Source organism: Myxine glutinosa, chromosome 10 (assembly GCF_964187855.1).
Source record: "Myxine glutinosa chromosome 10, kmMyxGlut1.1, whole genome shotgun sequence".
Lineage (NCBI taxonomy): Eukaryota > Metazoa > Chordata > Myxini > Myxiniformes > Myxinidae > Myxine > Myxine glutinosa.
Genome location: NC_136270.1, coordinates 107,475,807 through 107,500,739, shown reverse-complemented (window position 1 = coordinate 107,500,739; position 24,933 = coordinate 107,475,807). Strand labels below are relative to the sequence as shown.

Sequence of the window (24,933 nt, the reverse complement as noted above, 5' to 3'; positions counted from 1 at the left end):
AAGCAAGGTTCTATGGCCGGATGCCCTTTCTGCCGACAACCCTGTTAGTCGCCTCTTGCGACACACAGGGAATTACCAGTGAGCTGGTAGTCAATTTGCCGACCTCGGAAGGATGACAGGCTGAGTCGACCTCGGAAGGATGACAGGCTGAGTCAACCCCCCTGGTGTTAATTCAGCGATCGGCCGGGATTTGAACCCAGGATCCTAGGATCCCAAGCCAGCACCCTAACCGCTAAGCCAACACCAGGCTTAATGGGATCGGCCACAATAAAACACTATTTCCTCCTCTTTTTGTAGGTAAATAAGGCGTTTTTTGCACTGGTGGCTAATGGTGTCCGTGCTGCTCCTCTCTGGGACAGTACGAAGCAATGCTTTGTAGGTAAGGATGTGATTTGTAAGTGTGACTTGTGTTCGTGACATTTCAATTGATTTTTTTATTAATATGAGAAAAGTCAAATTCTGACCCAGAATATTGCCCTGCAGGTATGCTAACCATTACAGACTTCATAAACATTCTTCAACGTTATTACAAATCGCCCATGGTGAGAACTATTCCATTTTACTACTCTTTGTATCAGGTAATTTAAGGTGTAAAGAAATGCTCATACTCCATCTCGCTTGATCTCACCTCAAAACCGTTCAATCACTATACCTTATTAATTTCTCTCCTCCTCCCTCTCCTCTTGTACTGATGGTTGTTTCGCAAAAATGTGACACAAAGTTGTTTATAATTGACATGGAGTTAATGAAGCAGAATTGTTTGAGTTTTGTCGACCTTTGTTGTGCCAAAGTTGAGTACAAGTTGAATGATTTCTTCGATCAGATGTCTCTCATTTGTTCTCTTTCTCTCTCGTTTCTCTTCACCGCCATCACGTCCTCTCTCCTTCCTCATATCTCTTTCCTCCCACTATATATCTCTCTCCCATTCATTCCTCTACTCCATCCTTCTTATAATCCCCCCTTCTTTCTTTCTTCCAAACCCACTCGCACCCCTCTTGCAGCCCCACTTTCACCCCTCGCTTCCTCTCCCTCTCTCCCTCTCTTTCACCCCCCCCTCTCTCCCTTTCTTTCATCCACTTCTCTCTCCCTCCCTCTCTTTCACCCCCCCCTCTCTCCCTTTCTTTCATCCACTTCTCTCTCCCTCCCTCTCTTTCACCCCCTCTCTCCCTCTCTCTCCCTCTCTTTCACCCCTCTCTCTTCCTCTCTTTCACCACTCTCTCTTCCTCTCTTTCACCCCCCTCTCTTTCACCCTCTCTCCCTCTCTTTCACCCCCCTCTCCCGCTCTTTCACCCCCTCTCTCCCTCTCTCCCTCTCTCCCTCTCTTTCACCCCCCTCTCTCCCTCTCTTTCACCCCCCTCTCTCCCTCTCTTTCACCCCCCCCTCTCTCCCTCTCTTTCATCCCCTCCCTCCCTCTCTTTCACCCCCCTCTCTCCCTCTCTCTCCCTCTCTTTCACCCCTCTCTCTTCCTCTCTTTCACCGCTCTCTTTCACCTCCTCTCTCTTCCTCTCTTTCACCCTCTCTCCCTCTTTTTCATCCTTTAACTCTTCAATTCCTATCCATCTCTTCTCTTTGCAAAATAACCTGTGAAATCAGTAAATACTTGGAAGTATTTTCACAGCTCTTGGTTAAAGTTTAATATTTTTTTTTGTCATTATTGGGTTATCCATGAATGAACCTGAGGTGAAAGATTATTTTTCATTAAAAAAAAAATCCAAACAGCAAGAAACTGTTTCCATGACTTGATCTTCTGTACTTGTACTTGTCCCTCATTTTTTGCTCGTAAAACATCAAAATAATTGTAAAAATGGTCAATTATTGGTAACATTTTTCAAGTAATACATCAAAAGAAACTAAAACGACACCCGTAGAGTGCATCGTCTTGCCTCGCGTGTTCATTCTGAACAAAAATACCATCGTTAATTGAACACACAACTATTATGGCCCACTGATATGATGACCCATATACCCATATCATCCATGCACCCTGTTATGTCACAGTTTTTTGACATGGGTTATTCTTCACTCACATCCAGTCATATCAAGCACCCTCTGTCACCATCAAGGTGACAGAGGGTGCTTGATATGACTGACAGAGGGATACACGCACGCACACACACACACACACACACACACACACACACACACACACTCAGATACAGTGCATTCAGAAAGTATTCAGACCCCTTCACTTTTTTCACATTTTGTTATGTTGCAGCCTTATGCTGAAATCGTTAAAATAAATTTTTTCCCTCATCAATCTGCACTCAATACCCCATAATGACAAAGAGAAAACAGGATTTTAGAAAGTTTTGCAAATTTATTAAAAATAAAAAACTGAAATATCACATTTACATAAGTGTTCAGACCCTTTGCTATGACACTTGAAATTTAGCTCAGGTGCCTCCCATTTCTCTTGATCATCTTTGAGATGTTTCTACACCTTGATTGGAGTCCACCTGTGGTAAATTCAATTGATTGGACATGATTTGGAATGGCACACACCTGTCTATATAAGGTCTCACAGCTGACAATGCATTTCAGAGCAAAAACCAAGCCAAAAGGTCGAAGGAACTGCCTGCAGAGCTCAGAGACAGGATTGTGTCGAGGCACAGATCTGGGGAAGCCTACAAAAAAATTCTGCTGCATTGAAGGTTTCCAAGAGCACAGTGGCCTCCATAATTCTTAAATGGAAGAAGTTTGGAACAACCAGGACTCTTCCTAGAGCTGGCCGCCCGGCCAAACTGAGCAATCGGGGGAGAAGGGCCTTGGTAAGAGAGGTGACCAAGAACCCGATGGTCACTCTGGCTGAGCTCCAGAGGTCCTGTGTGGAGATGGGAGAAACTTCCAGAAGGACAACCATCACTGCAACACTCCACCGATCTGGGCTTTATGGCAGAGTGGCCAGACGGAAGCCTCTCCTCAGTGAAAGACACATGAAAGCCCGATTGGAGTTTGCAAAAAAGCACCTAAAGGATTCTGAGACTTTGAGAAACAAGATTCTGTGGGCTTTCATGTGTCTTTCACTGAGGAGAGGCTTCCGTCTGGCCACTCTGCCATAAAGCCCAGATCGGTGGAGTGTTGCAGTGATGGTTGTCCTTCTGGAAGTTTCTCCCATCTCCACACAGGACCTCTGGAGCTCAGCCAGAGTGACCATCGGGTTCTTGGTCACCTCTCTTACCAAGGCCCTTCTCCCCCGATTGCTCAGTTTGGCCGGGCGGCCAGCTCTAGGAAGAGTCCTGGTTGTTCCAAACTTCTTCCATTTATGAATTATGTAGGCCACTGTGCTCTTGGGAACCTTCAATGCAGCAGAATTTTTTTGTTGTTGGCTTCCCCAGATCTGTGCCTCGACACAATCCTGTCTCTGAGCTCTGCAGGCAGTTCCTTCGACCTCATGGCTTGGTTTTTGCTCTGATATGCATTGTCAGCTGTGATACCTTATATAGACAGGTGTGTGCCTTTCCAAATCATGTCCAATCAATTGAATTTACCACAGGTGGACTCCAATCAAGGTGTAGACACATCTCAAAGATGATCAAGAGAAATGGGAGGCACCTGAGCTAAATTTCAAGTGTCATAGCAAAGGGTATGAATACTTTTGTCAATGTGATATTTCAGTTTTTTCTTTTTAATAAATCTGCAAAACTTTCTAAAATCCTTTTTTCTCTTTGTCATTATGGGGTATTGAGTGTAGATTGATGAGGGAAAAAAATGAATTTAAACGATTTCAGCGTGAGGCTGCAACATAACAAAATGTGAAAAAATTGAAGGGTTCTGAATACTTTCTGAATGCACTGGATATGAAGTTTCAGATATTTCGGATAAAGATCTTGGTAAAGACTTGAATTCAACCAATTATGGCTCTAATACCACTTCACTGATGACATCATTGTTATCACCCTATACACCACATTTGGAGTTGATGGCATATATGAATGAATGAATGATCGTTTTAAGGCCATTTTCTCCGCTATAGCGAGGGTTAGCCTTGCGGGCCCCATGACAATCATGGTTCCCTGATTGAGGCAATGTTTTTATGGCCGGATGCCCTTCCTGACGCCAACCCTTGGTCGCCTCTTACGATGCGCAGGGATACGGTGTACCTATTCTAAACCGGGGTACACACCGGGATCATTCATCCCAGCAAGCTGGTACTAAATTTGCCGACCTCGGAAGGATGACAGGCTGAGTCAACCCCCCTGGTGCTAAATTAGCGATCGACCGGGATTCGAACCCAGGATCCTAGGATCCCAAGCCAGCACCCTAACCGCTAAGCCAACACCAGGCATATGCCAAGTTTAAATATTTTCGTTGATTGTTTTCATCCAAAATAATGTCCAATTTTTATCCTTTAATCCAACATGGCTGCCATTTCATGTGACATCTGACATCAGGGTTAGCAATACATTATTCTTCATGGAGAGTCCCTCCTATGTTTCAAATTTCGCATTGATCAGACAAGCGGTTGCAGAGAACCAATTTTATAGCGAAAATATAGGCGTGGGCACAGGGGCGTCGAGAGGGTGGGTTGGGGGGAGGGGGGTCGCTGCCTCGGGAGCCGGGGGCCGTTGAGGGGTCCAAGCTTTTCCTGTAATTTTTTTTAAACAGTACAGTGAAACTCCTCATCGGCTCATCCTCACTTCCTCATCTGTGCATTTAAACCCAGAAGCCGATTTGGCTTTCTTGCCGGAAACAAAACACCATTTACCACTGTTAATGGTAGTTTCAAACTTTACAGAAAATGGTTATTTACCACAAATGTGTGTTATAAAGAAAAGGGAATTTGTATCCTCTTTGTCCAAAAAAAACTATTAACCATCTTCTCACGTATTTTTTGCTAATCTCATGGAGAAATAATGTTCAACAGTCGAGGGTGCGAATTGACTCAATCGGTCGAAACGTCCAGCTATCTCCTTTATTTTCGATCATATGGCTAAATAAAAGTGACCATCTGTTGAAAAAAAATAATTTCATCAAAGAAAGTTCCTTAAAAAGTTCTAAAAGAGACAAAGGGTGGGGGTGGGGGCTGCGAGGTTATTTACCTCGGGGCCCGGGCTGGCTCTCGACGCTCCTGCGTGGACACACACGCACACACACACACACACACACACACACACACACACACACACACACTGCAATGGTTTTGCGTCTCCTTTGGGGCGATACTAACAACAGTGATGGTTGCAAGCAACAGTTGAAGATTAGCAAATGAAATAATGAATCTGCCATTTTTAGTGCTGTATACAGCATGTTGTCCTGGCGTTGGCTTAGCGGTTAGGGTGCCAGCTTAGGATACCGAGGATCTTGGGTTCGAATCCCGGTCGATCACTGAATTAACGCCAGGGGGGTTGACTCAGCCTGTACATCCTTCCGAGGTCGGCTCATTGAGTACCAGTTCACTGGTAATTCCCTGTTTGTCGCCTTTTACGACAAACAGGGTTGGCGGCAGGAAGGGCATCCGGCCGTAAAACATTGCTTCAAAAAGGGGACCGAAAAACAACAACAACCACGGTGCCCGAAAAAGGCCAACCCCCGCTTGCGGGGAAAAATGGCCTCTAAAGGTGTTTTTTTATTTATTTTTTATACAGCATGTTGTCCTCGACTGTCAAGTGTCAATGTTATATTTGCTCCCTAATGTACTTGCAATCATGCTGGAAGATTTTCATTCAGTATAAGTTAATGAAGTGGAGCATGTAAACACTAATGGCTTGACAATAGGCTTTTCTACACTGTTTAAGATCTGTAACCTCCAGTTGTTTGTGCGCTTTAAAGAGTAAATAAATATTCTTATTCCAGGTTCAGATTTATGAGCTTGAAGAACACAAGATCGAGACATGGAGAGGTGAGTGCCTCTCCTCACATATACTTGGATTTTGCACAAGATTGGGTTTTCAATTTTTATTTTTCCTACAAGATTAAAGCTCTTGAAAGAACAAAGTGACTGAGGATATGAACTTCCAGTCCGACAGTGGTTGGGTTACCATATTTGAACTTTCAAAAAAAGAGGACACTCTGGAGAGGGGAACTCCAATAAAAGAGGACACTCTGGAGAGGGACACTCCATAAAAAGAGGACACTGGAGAGGGGCACTCCAATAAAAGAGGACACTCTGGAGAGGCGCACTCCAATAAAAGAGGACACTCTGGAGAGGGGCACTCCAATAAAAGAGGACACTCCGGAGAGGGGAACTCCAATAAAAGAGGACACTCTGGAGAGGGGCACTCCATAAAAAGAGGACACTCTGGAGAAGGACACTCCAATAAAAGACGACACTCTGGAGAGGGCCACTCCATAAAAAGAGGACACTCTGGAGAGGGGAACTCCATAAAAAGAGGACACTCTGGAGAGGGGCACTCCAATAAAAGAGGACACTGGAGAGGGGCACTCCAATAAAAGAGGACACTCTGGAGAGGCGCACTCCAATAAAAGAGGACACTCTGGAGAGGGGCACTCCAATAAAAGAGGCCACTCTGGAGAGGGGAACTCCAATAAAAGAGGACACTCTGGAGAGGGGAACTCCAATAAGAGGACACTCTGGAGAGGGCCACTCCATAAAAAGAGGACACTCTGGAGAGGGCCACTCCCTAAAAAGAGGACATTCTGGAGAGGGGCACTCCATAAAAAGAGGACACTCTGGAGAGGGGAACTCCAATAAAAGAGGACACTCTGGAGAGGGCCACTCCAATAAAAGACGACACTCTGGAGAGGGGAACTCCATAAAAAGAGGACATTCTGGAGAGGGCCACTCCATAAAAAGAGGACACTCCTGAGAGGGACACTCTTTTCAAAATTTTCCTTTTCGTATTGACCAATCGTATTGGCACTTATTAGGTGTGTTCTGGACCTCAATTAATTTTGACTGCAAACCGCCATTATTCCAATTGAAACACTGAATTATTACTGGATATATTGTGCTTGTCCGAATTCACGTGTATTGTGCTTGTATTCACAATAAATCAATAGCACCTTTATTTGCCACACAGAGACGTACGTACCGTACCAGCTCTACATACCAAGCACTCGGGTTCCCATTCTTCTCGACCACTTCAAAATTCTTCCACTTCAAACAAATTCCACTTCAAAATTCTTCAAAATGCTTCCCATTCTTTCGATATTAAAAAAAACCCAGAATCACTGAAAAGGAAGACGTGTGGAAAAAAAACATACGTATGGTAACCTTCGGCAGTGGGGAAACTCTTGTATGCAATAAGTAAGGGAATTATTGTTGGTTATATCAAAGACTTTCAAAATGGTGCGTGTTCCTTCATTGCTTGATGGTCAACGTTAAAAAAGTACAGAGTATGGACACATAGAGAAGAGAAGGAAGGAGAGAGAGAGGAGAGGGGAGACAAGGGAACTCTGCAAAAAGCGAATAACGTAAAGTTTAGAGAAGGTAAAGGTTGTAGGTAAGGAATGGGGAATAACATGAGGTGGTGGTGCATTACCTGCCTAAAACCCGGATGGAAGAGTGGGATAGCACAGACCCGATACGGCAGTTCCACATACTGGAGAAAATGATTGAGGTGTGTTGTCAGCCTGAATTTTTGAGGATTCACAATAAGGGGGTGATTGGAAGAGCACGTACATCCCTGAGTTTTTTTTTTTTTTTTTGTATACAGAGTCGAGGCTCGTGAAAGAGCTAACATTTATCAAACAATCAAATCAAACAAACAAGCAAACAAAGTATATAAAAAGGGGAGCGGTCGACAAGATGGGGAGAGAAGGGGAGGAAGCACACAAATGAAGCATGCGGTGCTACGCGCGTGACTTGCTACCAAGGAGGAAGCGGACAACGCGGTAAGTTTATAGTTCTTTATTCCAAAGAGGTCACTGTAGCACTCGCGCGCTCCGGGCTGCGTGCCCGGTGTATACCCTGAGGCCACGCCTACCCCTCGGGCGTGGCCGCCGCCCACTTGGTGCGCGGAATGATGTCACCACGCCAGTGGGCTTTTGTGTACGCCACACGCGCCCCCCCAGAATTCCCGCGCACCTGGAGGGCCAGTTTGCGGGGCAAACGGATGACCCGGCCGAAGCGCCCTCTGGCGACCGGCGGCGTCCGGGGTGCAGGGATGCCAGGTGGGACGCCCCCGGCTGTACCCGGGATGGGTGCCGGACCGGGGGGCGGCATGCCTGCGGTGCTGGGCGGTGCCGGGGGTCCACCCGCAGGGGGGCGGCCCCAACGCGGGGGCCGAGCCACCGGCGGTGGGTGGTCCACGTCGAGGTGGGCCGGCTTGAGGCAGTCTATGGAGACCCGGTCAGGAGTGCCGCCGATGTCCAGCGTGAAATGTTTCACCCCGGTCTCAAGCACGCGGAAAGGCCAGTCGTACGGGGGCCGCAGTGGTGTCCGGTGGGCGTCGTGCCGGACGAAGACGTACTCCGCGGTGCGAAGCTCCGGGGCGACGTGTGTAGGAGGGTGCCCGTGGTGTGCCGTCGGCACCGGGGCAAACCTCCGGGCGGTCTCCTGCAGTGCAGAACGCTCCTGCGCCGCGGACCAAGGTGCCGTGGGGTCGGGGAGGAACTCGCCCGGCACCCGCAGCGGTTGTCCAAAGACCAACTCCGCCACGGATGCGCGCAGGTCCTCCTTGGGCGCCGTCCGGAGGCCCAGCAGGATCCAGGGGAGCCTGTCGACCCAGCCGCCGTCGCGGAGGGTGGCCCGGAGCGCGGCCTTCAACGAACGGTGGAATCGCTCGCACAGGCCGTTGGCCTGGGGGTGGTAGGCCGTAGTTCGGTGCAGCTGGACCCCGAGCCCCCGCGCGACCGCGGCCCAGAGCTCCGAGGTGAACTGGGGGCCGCGGTCGGACGAGATGTCCGAGGGGGCGCCGAACCGGGCGACCCAGGTGGCGATGAACGCCTGCGCGACGTCTGCCGCCGTCGTCGCTGCCAAAGGCACGGCCTCCGGCCACCGGGTGGTGCGGTCCACCATGGTAAGGACATGGGTGAAACCCCGCGAGGGGGGCAGAGGTCCCACTAGGTCCACGTGCACATGGTCGAACCGACGTTCCGGCACCGTAAACGGGACCAAGGGGGCCTGGGTGTGCCGGTGCACCTTCGCGCGCTGGCACGCGAGGCACGTCCTGGTCCAGCCGCGGACGGCCTTCCGGATGCCATGCCAGACAAACTTGTCGGTGACCAACCTCTGGGAGGCCTTCGTGCCCGGGTGGGACAGGCCGTGGATGGCGTCAAAAACCTGGCGCTGCCAGCCTGCGGGCACGATGGGGCGAGGCCGCCCGAGGGAGACGTCGCAAACGAGGGCCGTGCCCGCGCCGTCGAAGGGCCCCTCGGTGACGCGGAGGCCCGTGACGGCGGTCCGCAAGGCCTGGACCCCGGGGTCGGCGGCCTGGTCCGCCGCCATCCGGGCATAGTCGATGCCAAGGTGGACTGCGTGGGCGACGGCCCGGGAAAGGCAGTCGGCCACCGGGTTGTCCTTTCCCGCGACGTGTCGGATGTCCGTTGTGTACTCGGACACGGCCGCGAGGTGACGCTGTTGCCGGGCCGACCACGGCTCGGCGACCTTGTCCATCGCGAAAACCAGCGGCTTTTGGTCGACGAAGGCCGTGAACGCACGGCCCTCGAGCAGATGGCGGAAGTGCCTGACCGCCAGGTGAAGCCCAAGCAACTCGCGGTCGAAGGTACTGTACCGACGTTCGGGCGGGCGAAGCTGCCGGCTGAAGAACGCCAGCGGTTGCCAAGCACCACGCACCCATTGCTCGTGCACTGCGCCCACCGCGTAGTCCGAGGCGTCGGTGGTGAGGGCGATCGGTGCATCGGGCGCCGGGTGCGCGAGCATGGTGGCGTTGGCCAAGGCGAGCTTCGCGCCCGAGAACGCCGCGTCCATCTGCTCGGTCCAGGTAACGTCACCTTTGCCCGGCTTCCCTCGAAGGGCCTCGTGTAAGGGGCGCAGGAGCTGGGCGATGCGGGGCAAGAACCGATGGTAAAGGTTTACCATGCCCAGGAACTCCTGGAGCCCCTTGATCGTGCGGGGGCGCGGAAACCCCTTCACCGCCTCCACCTTGGCCGGTAGGGGGACGGCCCCGTGCCTGGTGACGCGGTGCCCCAAAAAGTCGATTTCAGCGACACCGAACCGGCACTTGGCGGGGTTCACGATTAGGCCGTGCTGGCCCAGACGTTCGAAGAGCGTGCGGAGGTGACGAAGGTGCTCTTCGCGGGACGCGCTGGCGACGAGGATGTCGTCCAGGTAGACGTACAAAAAATCCAAGCCGCGCAAGACGCTGTCCATGAGGCGCTGGAACGCCTGAGCCGCATTTTTCAAACCGAAGGGCATCCGAAGAAATTCGAAAAGCCCGAACGGCGTGATGACAGCCGTCTTCGGGATGTCCTCCGGCCTGACAGGGACCTGATGGTAGCCGCGTACGAGGTCCACCTTTGAAAAGAAGGACATCCCCGCCAACCAGGCGGAGAAGTCCTGGATGTGGGGGACGGGGTAGCGGTCGGGGGTGGTGGCGTCGTTGAGGCGCCGGTAGTCCCCGCACGGTCGCCATCCCCCGCCGGGCTTGGGCACGATGTGGAGCGGGGACGCCCACGCGCTCTCGGAGCGCCGCACGATGCCGAGCCGCTCCAGCGTAGCGAACTCCGCTTTAGCTACGGCGATCTTCGTCGGCTCGAGGCGGCGTGCCCGGGCGTAGACCGGTGGCCCTGTGGTGGGGATGTGGTGTTCCACCCCGTGCTTGATGGTCCCCGCCGAGAAGGTGGGCCGCGTGAGGGCCGGGAAACCCGCGAGGAGGCGGGCGAATTCATCCGCTGCCGGAAGCGTACAGATGAACCTGGCCGGAACGGAACCGCTCAGCAAGCCGCTCGGCGAGCCGCTCTGTGAGCTGCTCAACGAGGCGGGCAGCACACACGCGAGCGAGCTGAACGTCTCAGCCTGGACAAGCCTTCTGCGCTTTACATCGACCAGTAATCCATTAGCACATAAGAAGTCCGCGCCGAGCAGTGCCATGGGCACGTCGGCCGTAACGAACGACCAACGGAAAACCTGACCTCCGAACCGCAGGGAGAGACAGCATTTTCCGTACGTGCGTATAGACGTACCATTGGCCGCAAGCAGCGCGGGACCTCGGCCCGCGGTGTGCTTGTCGGACGTACCGGCAGGAACGACACTCACCTGCACCCCCGTGTCGCACAGGTAACGGCGCCTGGACAAGGTGTCCATTATGTACAGAAGGCTGTTTGAATTGCCGATGCTCACCGTTGCCACCGAGTGCCGGCTCGCCCGTTTCCCGACCTGCCGAATGAGCACGGCGGGCGACACTGCCAAGCCTCGTGGCCGAACCTGGCGTGGAAGAAACACCAGGCGGGCAGCTGCGGCGTCGGAGGCCGCGGTTTTCTTCGCGGCGGCGGCGGTGGTGGTGGGCGGGGCGTGGCGGCGGACACGAGGTGCGGTGCATCGGGGAAAGCCTCGGGAGCCTCGGGAGCGGCAACTGCGCCAAGACTCGCCTGCGTGTCCAAAGCTGCGTCGTATTTGTCGGCCTCAGCAGCGAGCGCACGGGGCTCCGTTAACGCGGAACCAGCCAAAGCGAGGCGGACTCGTGCTGGCAGCTGGCGTCGAAACAACGCCCGGAATAGAGCGTTCGGGGTTTCGTCGCCCATGAGCGCCAGCATATGGTCCATACGGACCGACGGTCGCGTGTGCCCGATCTCGGGGAGGTCCAAGAGGCGATCGGCCCGTGCGTCCACCGTAAGGCCGAACGTGGCGAGGAGGAGACGCTTGACCGCCTCGTACTTGCCGTCGGCAGGTGGATCCCTTAGGACCGATACGACGCGGGTGGCCGTGCCGGGCCCGAGGGCGGCGACCACGTGGCAGTACATGGTCTCATCCACCGTGATGCCTCGAAGTCGGAACTGGGCTTCCGCCTGCAGGAACCAAACTTCGGCTTGTGACTCCCAGAATTCGGGGAGCTTGATGGAGACCGCGTTGGTAGCCATTGTTGCGGCGGTTTCGGGTAGTCAGCGACGGCTGACTCGAATGTCGGAGGTCACCAATGAGGCACGCGGTGCTAGGCGCGTGACTTGCTACCAAGGAGGAAGCGGATAACGCGGTAAGTTTATAGTTCTTTATTCCAAAGAGGTCACTGTAGCACTCGCGCGCTCCGGGCTGCGCGCCTGGTGTATATCCTGAGGCCACGCCTACCCCTCGGGCGTGGCCGCCGCCCACTTGGTGCGCGGAATGATGTCACCACGCCAGTGGGCTTTCGTGTACGCCACACAAACACAACATTTGAGGGCAGGGACATCGGGAGATGTGTGGGAGGCAGGATAGGTATAAAACGCAAGGACACCAAGGACTTCCAGGAAAGAAGACAAAAGTCACCTCAAAAAAGTGGATTTGGGGTGAAATTAGCGGGGGTAGAAAAGATCAAGGTTTTGGATTGGGGAAGATAAGAGATGGTGGTGAACAGCCGTTTTAAAGACCTGGAGGGAGGAGTGGGTTTGAAGAGAGTGAGGGAGTTTGTTCCAGAGGCGGGAGAAAAGAGGAATGAAGGAGTGAAGGTGAGCAGAGAGTCTTGATTTTGGCAGTTTAACCATAAGAGGGTTGCAGGCAGATCTTGTGCGACCTGCAGGAATATTTGGGGGACAGAGCCCAGAGAGAGCTGGGGGAGCAAGGCCGGAGAGGAGTCGGTAGAAGACGGAAAGACCACCACCCTGCCTGCGGTGAGTAAGTGAAAGGCCCTCGGAGATAGCGTCATCGCGGGAGATTCCAATGATTCTGAACGCTTTGGTTTCAACAGCGTGAAGACGAGCTAGGTGTGAGGCAGGAGCACCAGCCCAGAGGGGAGAGCAGTATTCCATTGAGCTGCGGATGAAAGCCTTGTATGTGGTGAGGAGCTCAGGTGTGCCAAGGAAGGACTTCGCACGACGGAGGATGCCCAGTCGGCGACTGGCTTTGGAGGCCAGCTTGGAAATGTGGTTTTCCCAGGAAAGATCATGGCAGATAGTGAGACCCAAAAGCTTGAGTGACAGAACTTCTTGGAGAGGATTATTCAGAAAGTAGATGGGAGGGTTGTCCAGTCGGTCTTTTTGGAGAGACATCGTAAGAGTGTGAGATTTGTCAGGATTGAAAGACATGTTCCACTTGTTTGCCCAGTCTGTGATTTTGTCCAGGTCTGCAGAGAGTGAGGAGGCTGCAGACTGCCGATCTGAGGGATGAGGAATGGAGCGGCAGAGAGTGGAGTCATCAGCAAAGACATAGAGAGGATTTTCAAGAGAGTCAGAGAGATCATTGATGAAGACCAGAAAAAGCACAGGGCCCAGAACACTGCCTTGGGGAACTCCAGCCTGAACAGGAAGAGGAGATGAGAGAAACCCATTCAGGGCCACACGTTGACTACGACCAGAGAGGAAGTCCGCCAGCCATGCGTGGAGATTTCCATGGATACCAAAGGAGGAGAGTTTGGTGAGCAGAGCGGGGTGCCAGACCGTATCGAAGGCACGTGATATGTCGAGGGAGACAGCTCTAATTTCCTGTTTGGCATTGAGGACCTCCATCCATTGTTGAGACAGCAGAAGCAGCATGTCCAGAGTAGAGTGACCTGGTCTGAAACCAAATTGATGATCAGAGATCAAGCCATTGGAGAAGAGGAAAGATTTCATATCCGAAGCAATGATGGATTCCATGACTTTGCTGATAATTGGGAGAAGGCTGATTGGTCTGTAGTTGCTAGGATCTGTTTTTGTGCAAAGCGGTGATGTTGGCTGATTTCCAAGCAGATGGCAGTTGACCTTGAGCAAAAGAGAGGGTGAAGAGAACAGAGAGAGGGAGTGAAAGAGCGGAAGAACAGGATTTTAGGACCCGTGGGCTGATGCCGTCAGGTCCAGTTGCAGAATCAGAGTCGAGGGTTGACAGAAACTTTTCCACCTTGTCAGGAGGAAAGGACACGGAGTCCAGGAGCAGCTGGGTACAACTGGGTATGGTGGGTACAGAGAGGGATGGGTTTGAGACACAAGATTTAGAGGCAAACACAGAGTTGAGGCATTCAGCTTTTTCACGTGCGGAGTCAGCTGTGTAGCCGTTTGAGGTAAGGGAGGGGATGGAGGGGGAACAAACACCAGAAACAGATTTGACCAGACGCCACCAGGATTTGGAAGAGGGAGACAGATAAGAGAGTTCGGTCTTGAGAACGGAGAGATATTGTTTCCTGGCTCTCCTGAGGGTGGACACACACTTGTTTCGGACTTTGTGAAAGGAAATGAGATTTCCTTCCGTTGGATTTGCTTTCCAGGCGACGAAGGCAAGTTGTTTCTGGGCAACAGCCTCACCACAAGATTCCCTGTACCATGGACGGGAGGAAGGGTATGACAACTGAAGACGAGATGGGATAAATCTGTGCATGAGAGAGAGCAATTTACTTTGGAAGAATTCCCAGGATGAGTTGATGTCAGAGGTGGTAGAGATGGGAGACCAGTCCAGATGATTGATGGCTGCTTGAAGACCGTGCCAGTTGGCCTGAGTGAAATGCCAGACTCGTCGACGCTGAGGAGGCTCCCTGAGAATGGTCAGAGAGATGTCCACTTTAACAATGATGGGTCAGAGATGCTGAGATGGGTCAGATTGTTGGGATGGGTCAGAGAGCTGAGAGAGCAGACGGAACTAAACCATAGGTGAGGCCATTATATACAGAGGCCACTGATCTGCTCGCAATGTGAGAACAACAGGCCTTGTGCTTTGGCCTCATCACACAGGAGATTCCAATAATGTTGAGAGCATTAATGGATTCCACAGAATATCCAGGAGAGACAGATGTGATGGTGGGGCCCCAGCCCATTTTGGGATGTAGTAATCTTTTGAGCTGACTGGGTCTATAAGGCCTTTTATGGACAAGGCCTTATAGACTCAGTAATTCTGATTTTTTAAAGGAAAGATGTGGAATGATGAAGATTGAACCTCTTTCAGTGGCTGACCATGGAAATAGATCGGTGGGTTCCTTTTACTTGCCTTCCGCAGCAGCATTGTGCGACAGAGATTTTCCAGGATTGAAGGACATGTTCCATTAATCAAACCATCATCGAATAATTTCCAAATCCGAAGTAAGAGACGCAACTGCAGTCTGCGAGCAGTGGAACAGGGTGCCATACACCATGATGTTGTCATTTTCAAAAAGGAAGAGATGGCTTTCCAGAGCACTCAAGAGATCGTTTGTGTGGGTGAGGAACAAGATTGGGCATAACTCGCTCTTGGGGCATTCCAACCTCCACTGGGAGAGGGGTCCAAATCCAGTTAAAGACAGCAGCTGGAAAACTAAACTAGTCTTGGAAGAATTACCAGGCCATTGCCAGAATGTTGACAAAAACCCAGCTGGCTCGCTAATTAACTTTGTGAGGGGGCAGACCACCACCATAAGGTGGTGTCCTGTTGGACAATGTCTAAAACCTCATGGTATTCCTGTTGGTGACACAGGAGCTGTTTTACTTTTTCACATTGGATTAATTGCAGATTTATTTGTGGATTTCATCTTTTGCTCGTTGTTGTTTTTTTTAGAGGTTTATCTGCAGGACATCTTCAAGCCCTTTGTATGCATCTCTCCTGATGCCAGGTAAATATTGAGACCGATATCGTTCAAGGCCAGTGCCCTCCCGTCGCTCCTCTATTTCATCAACGTTTTAGTTGCACTGTAATTTATCATTATAAATACTAGCAACGGTACCTGCCCTACGGGCGGAGCTTCAATTGGGAGGCCCAAATTAAAAGGCAAAATATCAGAAATTGAAGGCTTTTTTATTTTAAACGATTTATATAAATATCCGTTAAATCATATCACACGCAAATCATCAAAATCTAAACAGTATTTGGAGAATTTCAATAAAAGCCGCATCACTGTTCATATCGGTAAATATTATTCTATCATGTTCGGAAAAATTGGAAATTGGAAAAAATTGGAAAAACAATATAGCCTGTTTTACTCCAGAGGGTCCCAGGATTACCCACCCAAAATTTAGTTGCGATCGGTTCAGCCGTTTTTGCGGTACCTGGGAACAGACAGACAGACATTTGGTGAATTAAAGTAAGATAATTTGTACAACCTGTACTGCAGGTTATAGTTTGTGTTTAATTAAACTCTGGGGTTTCTCACAATCTGCTTCTGATGCTTTCTTAATGGCCAGAGCGAGTTAATGGGAAAGGGAAGAATAGCTTAGACGGAACCAAGGCTTGCATCCTCACTTCAAGAGGAGGCCAAGAGTCACACATTCTTGAGGAACATGATAATCTCGCCAAATACGGCTGCTGTCTCAAACCAGCAACTTGCTGCATTTGCTAGGGCCTGGGATGTCTAACTTTGTGTATGTTTGGATAATGGGTGCAAGAATCGAAGTAAAGTAAAAAAAAAAAAAATTAGGTACTATACTTTATGTTCCAATGACATTACCAATTCCATCTCCTTTTTCAGCTTGTTTGATGCCATAAACTCCTTAATTAAGAATAGGATCCACCGGCTGCCTGTCTTGGATCCAATGACCGGGAACGCTTTGTACATCCTCACGCACAAGCGCATCCTCCGCTTCCTTCAGCTCTTCGTGAGTCGCACCTGCCCATGCCAGTTGCTATTGGACATACCATTTATCAATGCTATCGACTCGCAAGACATAATTATGCACCGGAACATACACAAAACATGCTTTACAACAAATGATGGAGCCAGATGTATTCCTCTTCATTCCATTCTGCAGCTACCAGATGATACCTTAACGCTTAATTGTGATGCTCATCTTGCTCCGCAAACCTTTGACTGCTCACCGTGATTCTTACTCAAGGCAGGAGACATTTCCACGCCGGGATTCATGAATCAAACCTTGGAAGCTCTCAACATTGGGACATTCAACGACATCGCGGTGGTGCGGTCTGACACGCCCGTCATCCTCGCCTTGCGGATGTTCGTGGAGCGTCGTGTTTCAGCCTTGCCTGTTGTCGACGATGCAGGTGAGCGTGCTCTGGGAGTTTTCCTCCCCCAAATAACAGGATGTGTTAAGTTTTGGGAACTTTTACTCCCTGTTAAGTTTTGGGCCCACATTAATTTGATCTCGCAGCGTTGTCGTGAAACTGCTTGTATCCATCCTTTTGATTCGTGTTCTGTTCTGCCCCAAAGGCAGGTTCAGTACTGCCTAAGCAATTTCTTGGCAAGGGTTATACTGGGTGGTTTGCCTTTGCCTTCCCAGCAGTCGTTCGGACAGCAATTTGGAATATGGCCACGGTGCCGGGGAGAGATCACCTACTCTTCACGAAGGACACCATGGAATATCCCTTTGAGATTCCAATTTATTCCAACGTAAAGCATGAATCGGTACACTTGTCATTTAGGACACACCATTTTAGTGATTTGATGAGAGAGTGTAGCTTCCTATTGGTTGGTGTGGCCTTCCAGGTGGAGTTGGTAAGACGCGTGCATGGCTGCACATTTCCCTTGTCGTACGTATGGGATGTTGGACCGGAGAGCTGAAGTTGTTGAGGAATGAACCGGGCATTGATTCGTCTATCGTTGACCAACATATTATATGTTGTTGACCAACAACATATATTCCTACAGGTCACCCAAGATCTGCCAGTAACCCTCTTCTGGTGAAATTGCCAAAATCTAGACTCTCTGCTCATCTTCACTCCTTCATTCCTCTTTTCTCCCGCCTCTGGAACAAACTCCCGCACTCTCCTCAATCCCACTCCTCCCTCCAGGTCTTTAAAACAGCTGTTCACCACCATCTCTAATCTTCCCCCATCCAAAACCTTGATCTCTTCTACCCCCGTTAATTCACCCCAGATCCACTTTTTTTTTTTGGAAATCCCGACTTCTTTCTCTCCTGGAAGTCCTAGCAGTGTCCATGTGTTTTATACCTCTCCCACCCCCCCCCCCCCCAAGCCCTCTCCTTCCCACAGATCTCCCGATGTCCCTATTCTCTGCTGTTCTTGTGTGCTTCCCTCTCTCCCCCCATCTTGTCTCCCGCTCCCTTTATTGCATGTTTTGTGTGTCCGTTTGTCCTTTTTTGTGATTGATGTTAGCTCTTTCACAAGCCTCGATCTTGTATACAAAAAACCCCCAAAAAACCCATCTTGGTTAATGTAAAACAAACACTAATTTATTTTGAAGTCCTCGCCATCTTTGATCCTTATAAAAGAAATACCTGTTTTTGATCAACTAGATGAACCGTCGTTTGCATTTGCTAGGGGTAAACTCTGCATCCATTTAATTTGAGCCGGTGGGGTTATGGAGCCACTATTTTCGGTCTGCTCTCGGCTGTGCTATATTTCTGTTTCAAAGCTGTGCTGCTGAGGTCATTTGAAAGCAGCTGTTGCGGCTAGAATATGCATGTGAGTGTGGCATCCGTCTGGTATGCAGTCGAGTCTTGTTACAATGAACAGGCACGTTAAGTGGACTGGTCGGTCATGGAGACATTTCCCCATGGAATCACTCCCCCCTCCACTCCTACATAGAAATACAAATAAAAATTACAGTAAATCTCACCGAATACTGTTTGGCCCATTTGGCACGAAGACAGTTTTAATCAATTTCTTCTCAATGGCCCAACGGATTTTGATATATGTAAATGAATAAATAAATGAAACAGAGAGTTCATGTATCACTTTACCGCATCCAGTCTTGAAAAAAAAGGAAAGACATGGGTGGGGTATGCGAGCAGCAAATTTGATTGGTTGAGATGTTGTAAAATGCCGTAATATATTGTCCAACAACAACAAACAATATGCATTTTAAGGCCATTTTCCCTGCTCGAGCGGGGGTTAGCCTTGTGGTCCCCAATTGTAATTGCACTGTAATATTGCCAATAATAATTGCCAACCATAATATATTGTCCAAGCACTGATAAATGGAATGTGCCAAAAAGGAGATTTGTGCCAAAAACAAGAGCGAGAATTGCTTTGCAATACATGTCCCCTGCAGTGCCAATGAGTGTTTTTGAATTTTTACTTTAAATTTTTTTTTTTTGATGAAACACCCTGACACTTGAACTTGTTCTGTTCTGTAACTGTCTCCCTCCTCAAAATCCTGGTAGCATCTGGTCAAATCTGTTTCTGGTGTTTGTTCTCCTTCCATCCCCTCCTTTACCTCAAAATCCGCTTCCGGTCCGGGACTTCCGCTTCCGGTCCGGTCTGGAGAGGACGCTGGCGTTACTTATTCGCCGCTTCTCCGACTGGGCCATTGTACATAGTTTGCTTTTCTGGTGGTCGTGGTGGATTTTTGACCGTTGGGTCTGCCCTCTGCTCGGTCCCGGCTCTGCTCCTGGCTTCGCCTGCCCGACTCCTCCACTGTTTCCTCAGGCCCGCTCCCGTTGTTTGTGGCCGTTGTTTGTGGCGGTGGCTGTTTGCCGCTGTGGTCTTGATTAGCGGCTGCGGTCGTTTGCTGCTGCGTTTGCCGCTTTGCCTCCTCGACCTTGGCCTCGTACTCGTCTTTCGCACTCCCTTCGCTCCTGCCTGGCATGGCTCTGAGGTACTCCGCCGCAAGGCTTCTTCTGCTCAATACTCACTCCACCCCATCATGCATCTCTGCAATCAAATCCCACGGACTCCTGCGATGACCCAGATACATTCATAGAGGCTCCGGTCGTAAGTTTGTTTACTTACATACAGGTCACTCCATTCCCGTACTCTGGTCGGCTCAGCGCACTCCCACTCATCGTCCCAGCGCACCTGGTCACAGCAATGCACACGATCGCACCTCCTGTCTGCAAACCCTGGCTAAATTACCTGAGTTCATCCCCACCGTACAAAACAACATCAAGCTCACCCTGTTCAATACCCGGTCCCTCAACAACAAAAGCCTCATCCTGAACGACTACATTCTGGATAATAAACTGGACATTCTCTGTCTCACTGAAACCTGGCAACAACCTCTGGACTACTTCTCACTCAACCTCACTACACCCAATGGATATTCTTACATCAATAAACCACGCTCGGAGGGCCGAGGTGGTGGAATTGCCGTAATTCACCGACAAGACATCAAGACCAGCCTCATCTCCATCTCATCTGCTCCATCATTTGAACACCTGGCTTTTAAACTCTCTGGTCACACACAGTCAGTCATGGCTGTCGTCTACCGCCCTCCCAAACCACACCCATCATTCCTGTCTGACTTCTCCTACTTTCTGACCCAGCTCTGTTCCCTCTCCCCCTCAATCCTCCTCCTCGGTGATTTCAATATCCACATGGACTCCACTGACTCCACAATAACCACTGACTTCACTGATTTACTCACCTGCTTTAACCTCACTCAACATGTCAACTTTCCGACCCATAACCGTGGTCACATTCTGGACCTTGTCTGCTCTACTGGATTAATTTTGCACCATCTCTCTGGCTCGGACCTCACCCTCTCTGACCACTTTGCCATCACTATGACCATCAACACCCCCACCCCAGCACCAAGGCATTATCGCACTATCAACTTCCGTAAGCTAAACGCTCTTTCACCGACCTCATTCTCATCCATCCTCTCTGAAAAAATGTCCACTTCTCCCTTCGTTGACCTCCACACCCCTTCTGACCTCACTGACTACTACAACCACACTCTCTCCTCCTGCCTTGACCAGCTTGCACCTATAAAAACCAAAACAGTTTCTTTCACCCATTCTGCTCCCTGGTTTACCCCTGAACTCCGCCTGATGAAAACTCATGCTCGCCAACTTGAAAGACTCCGCAATAAAACAGGTCTCACAATTCACTCCCAAGCCTACAAGGACCACCGACAACACCACAAAGATGCCCTCTCCCGCGCCCGCTCCGCCTACTACTCTCAAATTATCCACTCTGGCTCCGGAAACCCAAAAGCACTCTTCTCTACAATAAACAAACTCCTCAGCCCCCTGAACACCACCACCCAGTCATTCACAGTAGACAATTGCATCTCCTTCCTTTCATTCTTCCAATGCAAAATTGACAACATCTACAACAGCTTAACCACCACCGCACCCGCTCCCCCTCAAACCACCTGCCCCCCCTTATCCTGCCAACCCCTGTCTCAATTCTCCCCAGTCTACCCTACTGACCTCTCTGAACTCCTCATAGGAATGAAAACTGCCACCTGTACTCTTGACCCCATCCCCTCCAGCTTTGTCAAGGCCTCCCTTCCTGCTCTCTCTCCACTTATCTCTGCAACAATAAACTCCTCCCTGTCTACAGGCATCGTCCCACCATCCCTCAAAATTGCTGCTGTTACCCCCATTCTGAAAAAACCTGGACTCAACCCTGACACCCTAAATAACTTCAGACCCATCTCCAACCTACCCTTTCTGTCAAAAGTTTTGGAACGCGCTGTAGCCACTCAACTCAAACATCACCTCTCTGCCAATAACCTGTATGAAACATTCCAATCCGGATTCCGCTCCAACCACAGTTCTGAAACTGCTCTCCTCAAAATCACCAACGACCTTCTCCTCTCCTCTGACGCTGGAAACCTCAACATTCTCATCCTCCTCGACCTCAGCGCCGCCTTTGACACCATCAATCACACCATCCTCCTCACCCGACTTGAAACCACCTTTAACATTACCGGCACTGCCCTCTCTTGGATCAAATCATACCTCTCTGACAGACGCCAGTTCATCTCCATCAATAACTGCAAATCCCCCACTGCTCCCCTCCCCCAAGGTGTCCCCCAAGGTTCAGTTCTTGGCCCCCTCCTCTTCATCCTGTACCTGTCCCCCCTTGGTCACTTAATCTGCCGTCATGGTCTCCAATTCCACTGCTTCGCCGATGACATCCAGCTTTTCATCTCCACCAAGTCCATCTCCACCGCCACCCACTCTATCCTGACAAACTGCATCAATGAAATAAAATCCTGGCTTCAAATCAACTTTCTCAAACTTAACTATGATAAATCTGAAATAATCATCATTGGCCCAAAAACGCTCACCAAATCCACCCATAACTTTGCCCTCAACATCGACGGTTTCCCAGTATCCACCTCCCCTCACATCCAGAATCTTGGCATCATCTTTGACCAAACCCTCTCCTTCGACAAATACACTAAACACATCACAAAGACAGCCTTCTTTCACCTGAAAAACATCGCCCGTCTCCGTCCATCCCTCTCCTCCACGGCTGCAGAAACCCTCATCCACGCCTTCATCACCTCCCGTCTGGACTACTGCAACAGCCTCCTCTATGGTTCACCCTCAATAATCACCAATAAACTCCAATACATTCAGAACTCCGCTGCCTGTCTACTCACCCCCGTGACCACATCACCCCCATCCTTTACAAGCTTCACTGGCTCCCCATCCCCCAGAGAATCCAGTACAAAATCCTCCTCTTGACCTACAAAGCCCTCCATAACCTGGCCCCATCCTACCTGGCTGACCTCCTCTCCAGACACACTCCCACCCGCAACCTCTGCTCTGCTGGTACCAATCTCCTAACCCCCCCCATCCAGACCAAATTCAGATCCTGGGGGGACAGGGCCTTCTCCATCGCTGCTCCCACCCTCTGGAACTCACTACCTCACACCATCAGAGACTCCTCCTCACTCACCACATTCAAAACATCACTCAAGACCCACCTGTTCAACACTGCATTCAACATTTAACCCACAGCATTTAACCCCCGACTATCTCTTCTCCTTCTCCTTCCTTTTGCTTTGATTATTTACCTATTGATTTTTGTCTTTTTGCACTTGTTTTTTGAACTCTGTCAAAGCGTCTTTGGGCTTCTTGAAAAGCGCTATATAAAATAAATGTATTATTATTATTATTACTAGGGCATGCCCGTACTATATATATGCCCGTACTATATATCTATCTAAAATTATATCCCCCCCCCTCTATTTACATGAAATGGTTTGGTCCATTCGCAACGCCAAAGCGAACGGCGAACGGCGAACGGCTTGCGAGTACAGTGACAATCCCCCCCCTCTATTTACATGAAATGGTTTCGTCCATTCGCAACGACCACAGAACCCCCCCCCCCCCCTCTATTTACATGGAATGGTTTGGTCCATTCGCAACGCCGGCACACGCGATCGTTCGCTGCTCTCTGATTGGTTGAATCGTTTTTTGGACATAGCTCGGTAAGTAATTGTCCGATTAATATGAAACCTTGAAAAGGCACATCCTCGGGTCCCCAGCAATATACCTGGCAAGTTAAAAGTATATCGGACCCGTGGTTGTCGAGAAACAGCGGTCACAGACAAACAAACGTACAGACAGAGATTACTGGAATTATAGATAGATTATAAATGGCTACACAGCTGACTCTGCGCATGACAAAGCTGAATGCCTCAGCTCTGTATTTGCCTCAAAATATTGTGTCCCAACCCATCTCTCCCTGTAACAACCTTACCCAGTCGAACCCAGCGGCTCCTGGACTCTGTGTCCTCTCCTGACAAAGTGGAGAAGTTTCGGTCAAACCTCGACTCTGATTCTGCAACTGGACCAGATGGCATCAGCCCACTGGTCCTAAAATCCTGTTCTTCCGCTCTATATCACCCTCTCTGTGTTCTCTTCACCCTCTCTTTTGCTCAAGGTCATCTGCCATCAGCTTGGAAATCAGCCAACATCACCGCTTTACACATAAAATGTGCAAAAACAGATCCTTGCAATTACAGACCAATCAGCCTGTTCCCAATAATCAGCAAGGTCATGGAATCCATCATTGCTTCAGATATCAAATCCTTCGTCTTCTCCAATGGCTTGATCTTGGATCATCAATTTGGATTCAGATCAGGTCATTTTACTCTGGACATGCTGCTTCTGCTGTCTCAACAATGGATGGAGGTCCTCAATGCCAAACAGGAAATCAGAGCTGTCCCCCTTGACATATCTCATGCCTTCGACACGGTCTGGCACCCCGCTCTGCTCACCAAACTCTCCTCCTATGGTATCCATGGAAATGTTCATGCATGGCTCATGGACTTCCTCTCCTGTTGTAGTCGTGTGGCCCTGAATTGAATTCTCTCATCGCCCCTTACTGTCCAGGCTGGAGTTCCTCAAGGCAGTGTTCTGGGCCCTGTGCTTTTTCTGGTCTTCATCAATGATCTCTCCGACTCTGGAAAATCCTCTCTATCTCTTTGCTGATGACTCCACTCTCTGCCGCTCCATATCTTAACCCTCAGATTGGCAAGCAGCAGCCTCTTCACTCTCTGCAGACCTGGACAAAATCACAAACTGGTCAAACAAGGGGAACATATCTTTCAATCCTAACAAATCTCTCACACTCACTTTGTCTCTCCGAAAATGGAGTTTGTCTGGAAAACCCTTCCATCTACTTTCTCCACAATCCTCTCCACAAGCCTCTTCTGTCACTCCAGCTTTTGGGTCTCACTATCTGCCATGATCTTTCCTGGGAAAACCACATTTCCAAGCTGGCGTCCAAAGCTAGTCGCCGTCTGGGCATCCTCTGTCGTGTGAAATCCTTCCTTGGCACACCTGAGCTCCTCACCACATACAAGGCTTTCATCCACAGCTCAATGGAATACTGTTCCCCACTCTGGGCCGGTGCTCCTGCCTCACACCTAGCTCGGCTTTATGCTGTAGAAACCAAAGCTTTCAGAATCATTGGAATCTTCCGCGATGAAGCTGATTCTGAGGGCCTTTCACTTGCTCACACCGCAGGCAGGTTGGTGGTCTTTCTGTCTTCTACCGACTCTTCTCCGGCCTTGCTTCCCCTGCTCTGTCTCCAAAATATTCCTGCAGGACACACAAGATCTGCCAGTAACCCTCTTCTGGTGAAACATCCAAAATCAGGACTCTCTATTCACCTTCACTCTTTCATTCCTCTTTTTTCTCGCCTCTGGAACAAACTCCCAGACTCTCTTCAATCCCTCTCCTCCCTCCAGGTCTTTAAAACAGCTGTTCACCACCATCTCTTATCTTCCCCCCATCCAAAATCTTGATCTTTTCTACCCCTATAATACACCCCAAATCCACCTTTTTAAAATTCCGTTTTAATTCCAGAAATCCCCTGTAGTGTCCATTTGTTTTATC

The 24,933-nt window shown here is 50.0% G+C and overlaps 1 protein-coding gene across 21 annotated transcripts in view; it reads left to right on the top strand.

The window, feature by feature from the left end:
- LOC137433876 (5'-AMP-activated protein kinase subunit gamma-2) overlaps positions 1-24,933 on the top strand; it is a 216,020-nt gene that overhangs the window by 170,608 nt on the left and 20,479 nt on the right. For all 21 annotated transcript variants that reach the window (XM_078785988.1, XM_078785991.1, XM_068126309.2 and 18 more), the window contains 6 exons: positions 298-379; positions 484-542; positions 5,794-5,839; positions 15,491-15,545; positions 16,398-16,524; positions 16,762-16,927. In XM_078785988.1, coding sequence (XP_078642114.1) covers positions 298-379; positions 484-542; positions 5,794-5,839; positions 15,491-15,545; positions 16,398-16,524; positions 16,762-16,927 — 535 coding nt within the window. The remainder of the gene's footprint in view (positions 1-297; positions 380-483; positions 543-5,793; positions 5,840-15,490; positions 15,546-16,397; positions 16,525-16,761; positions 16,928-24,933) is intronic.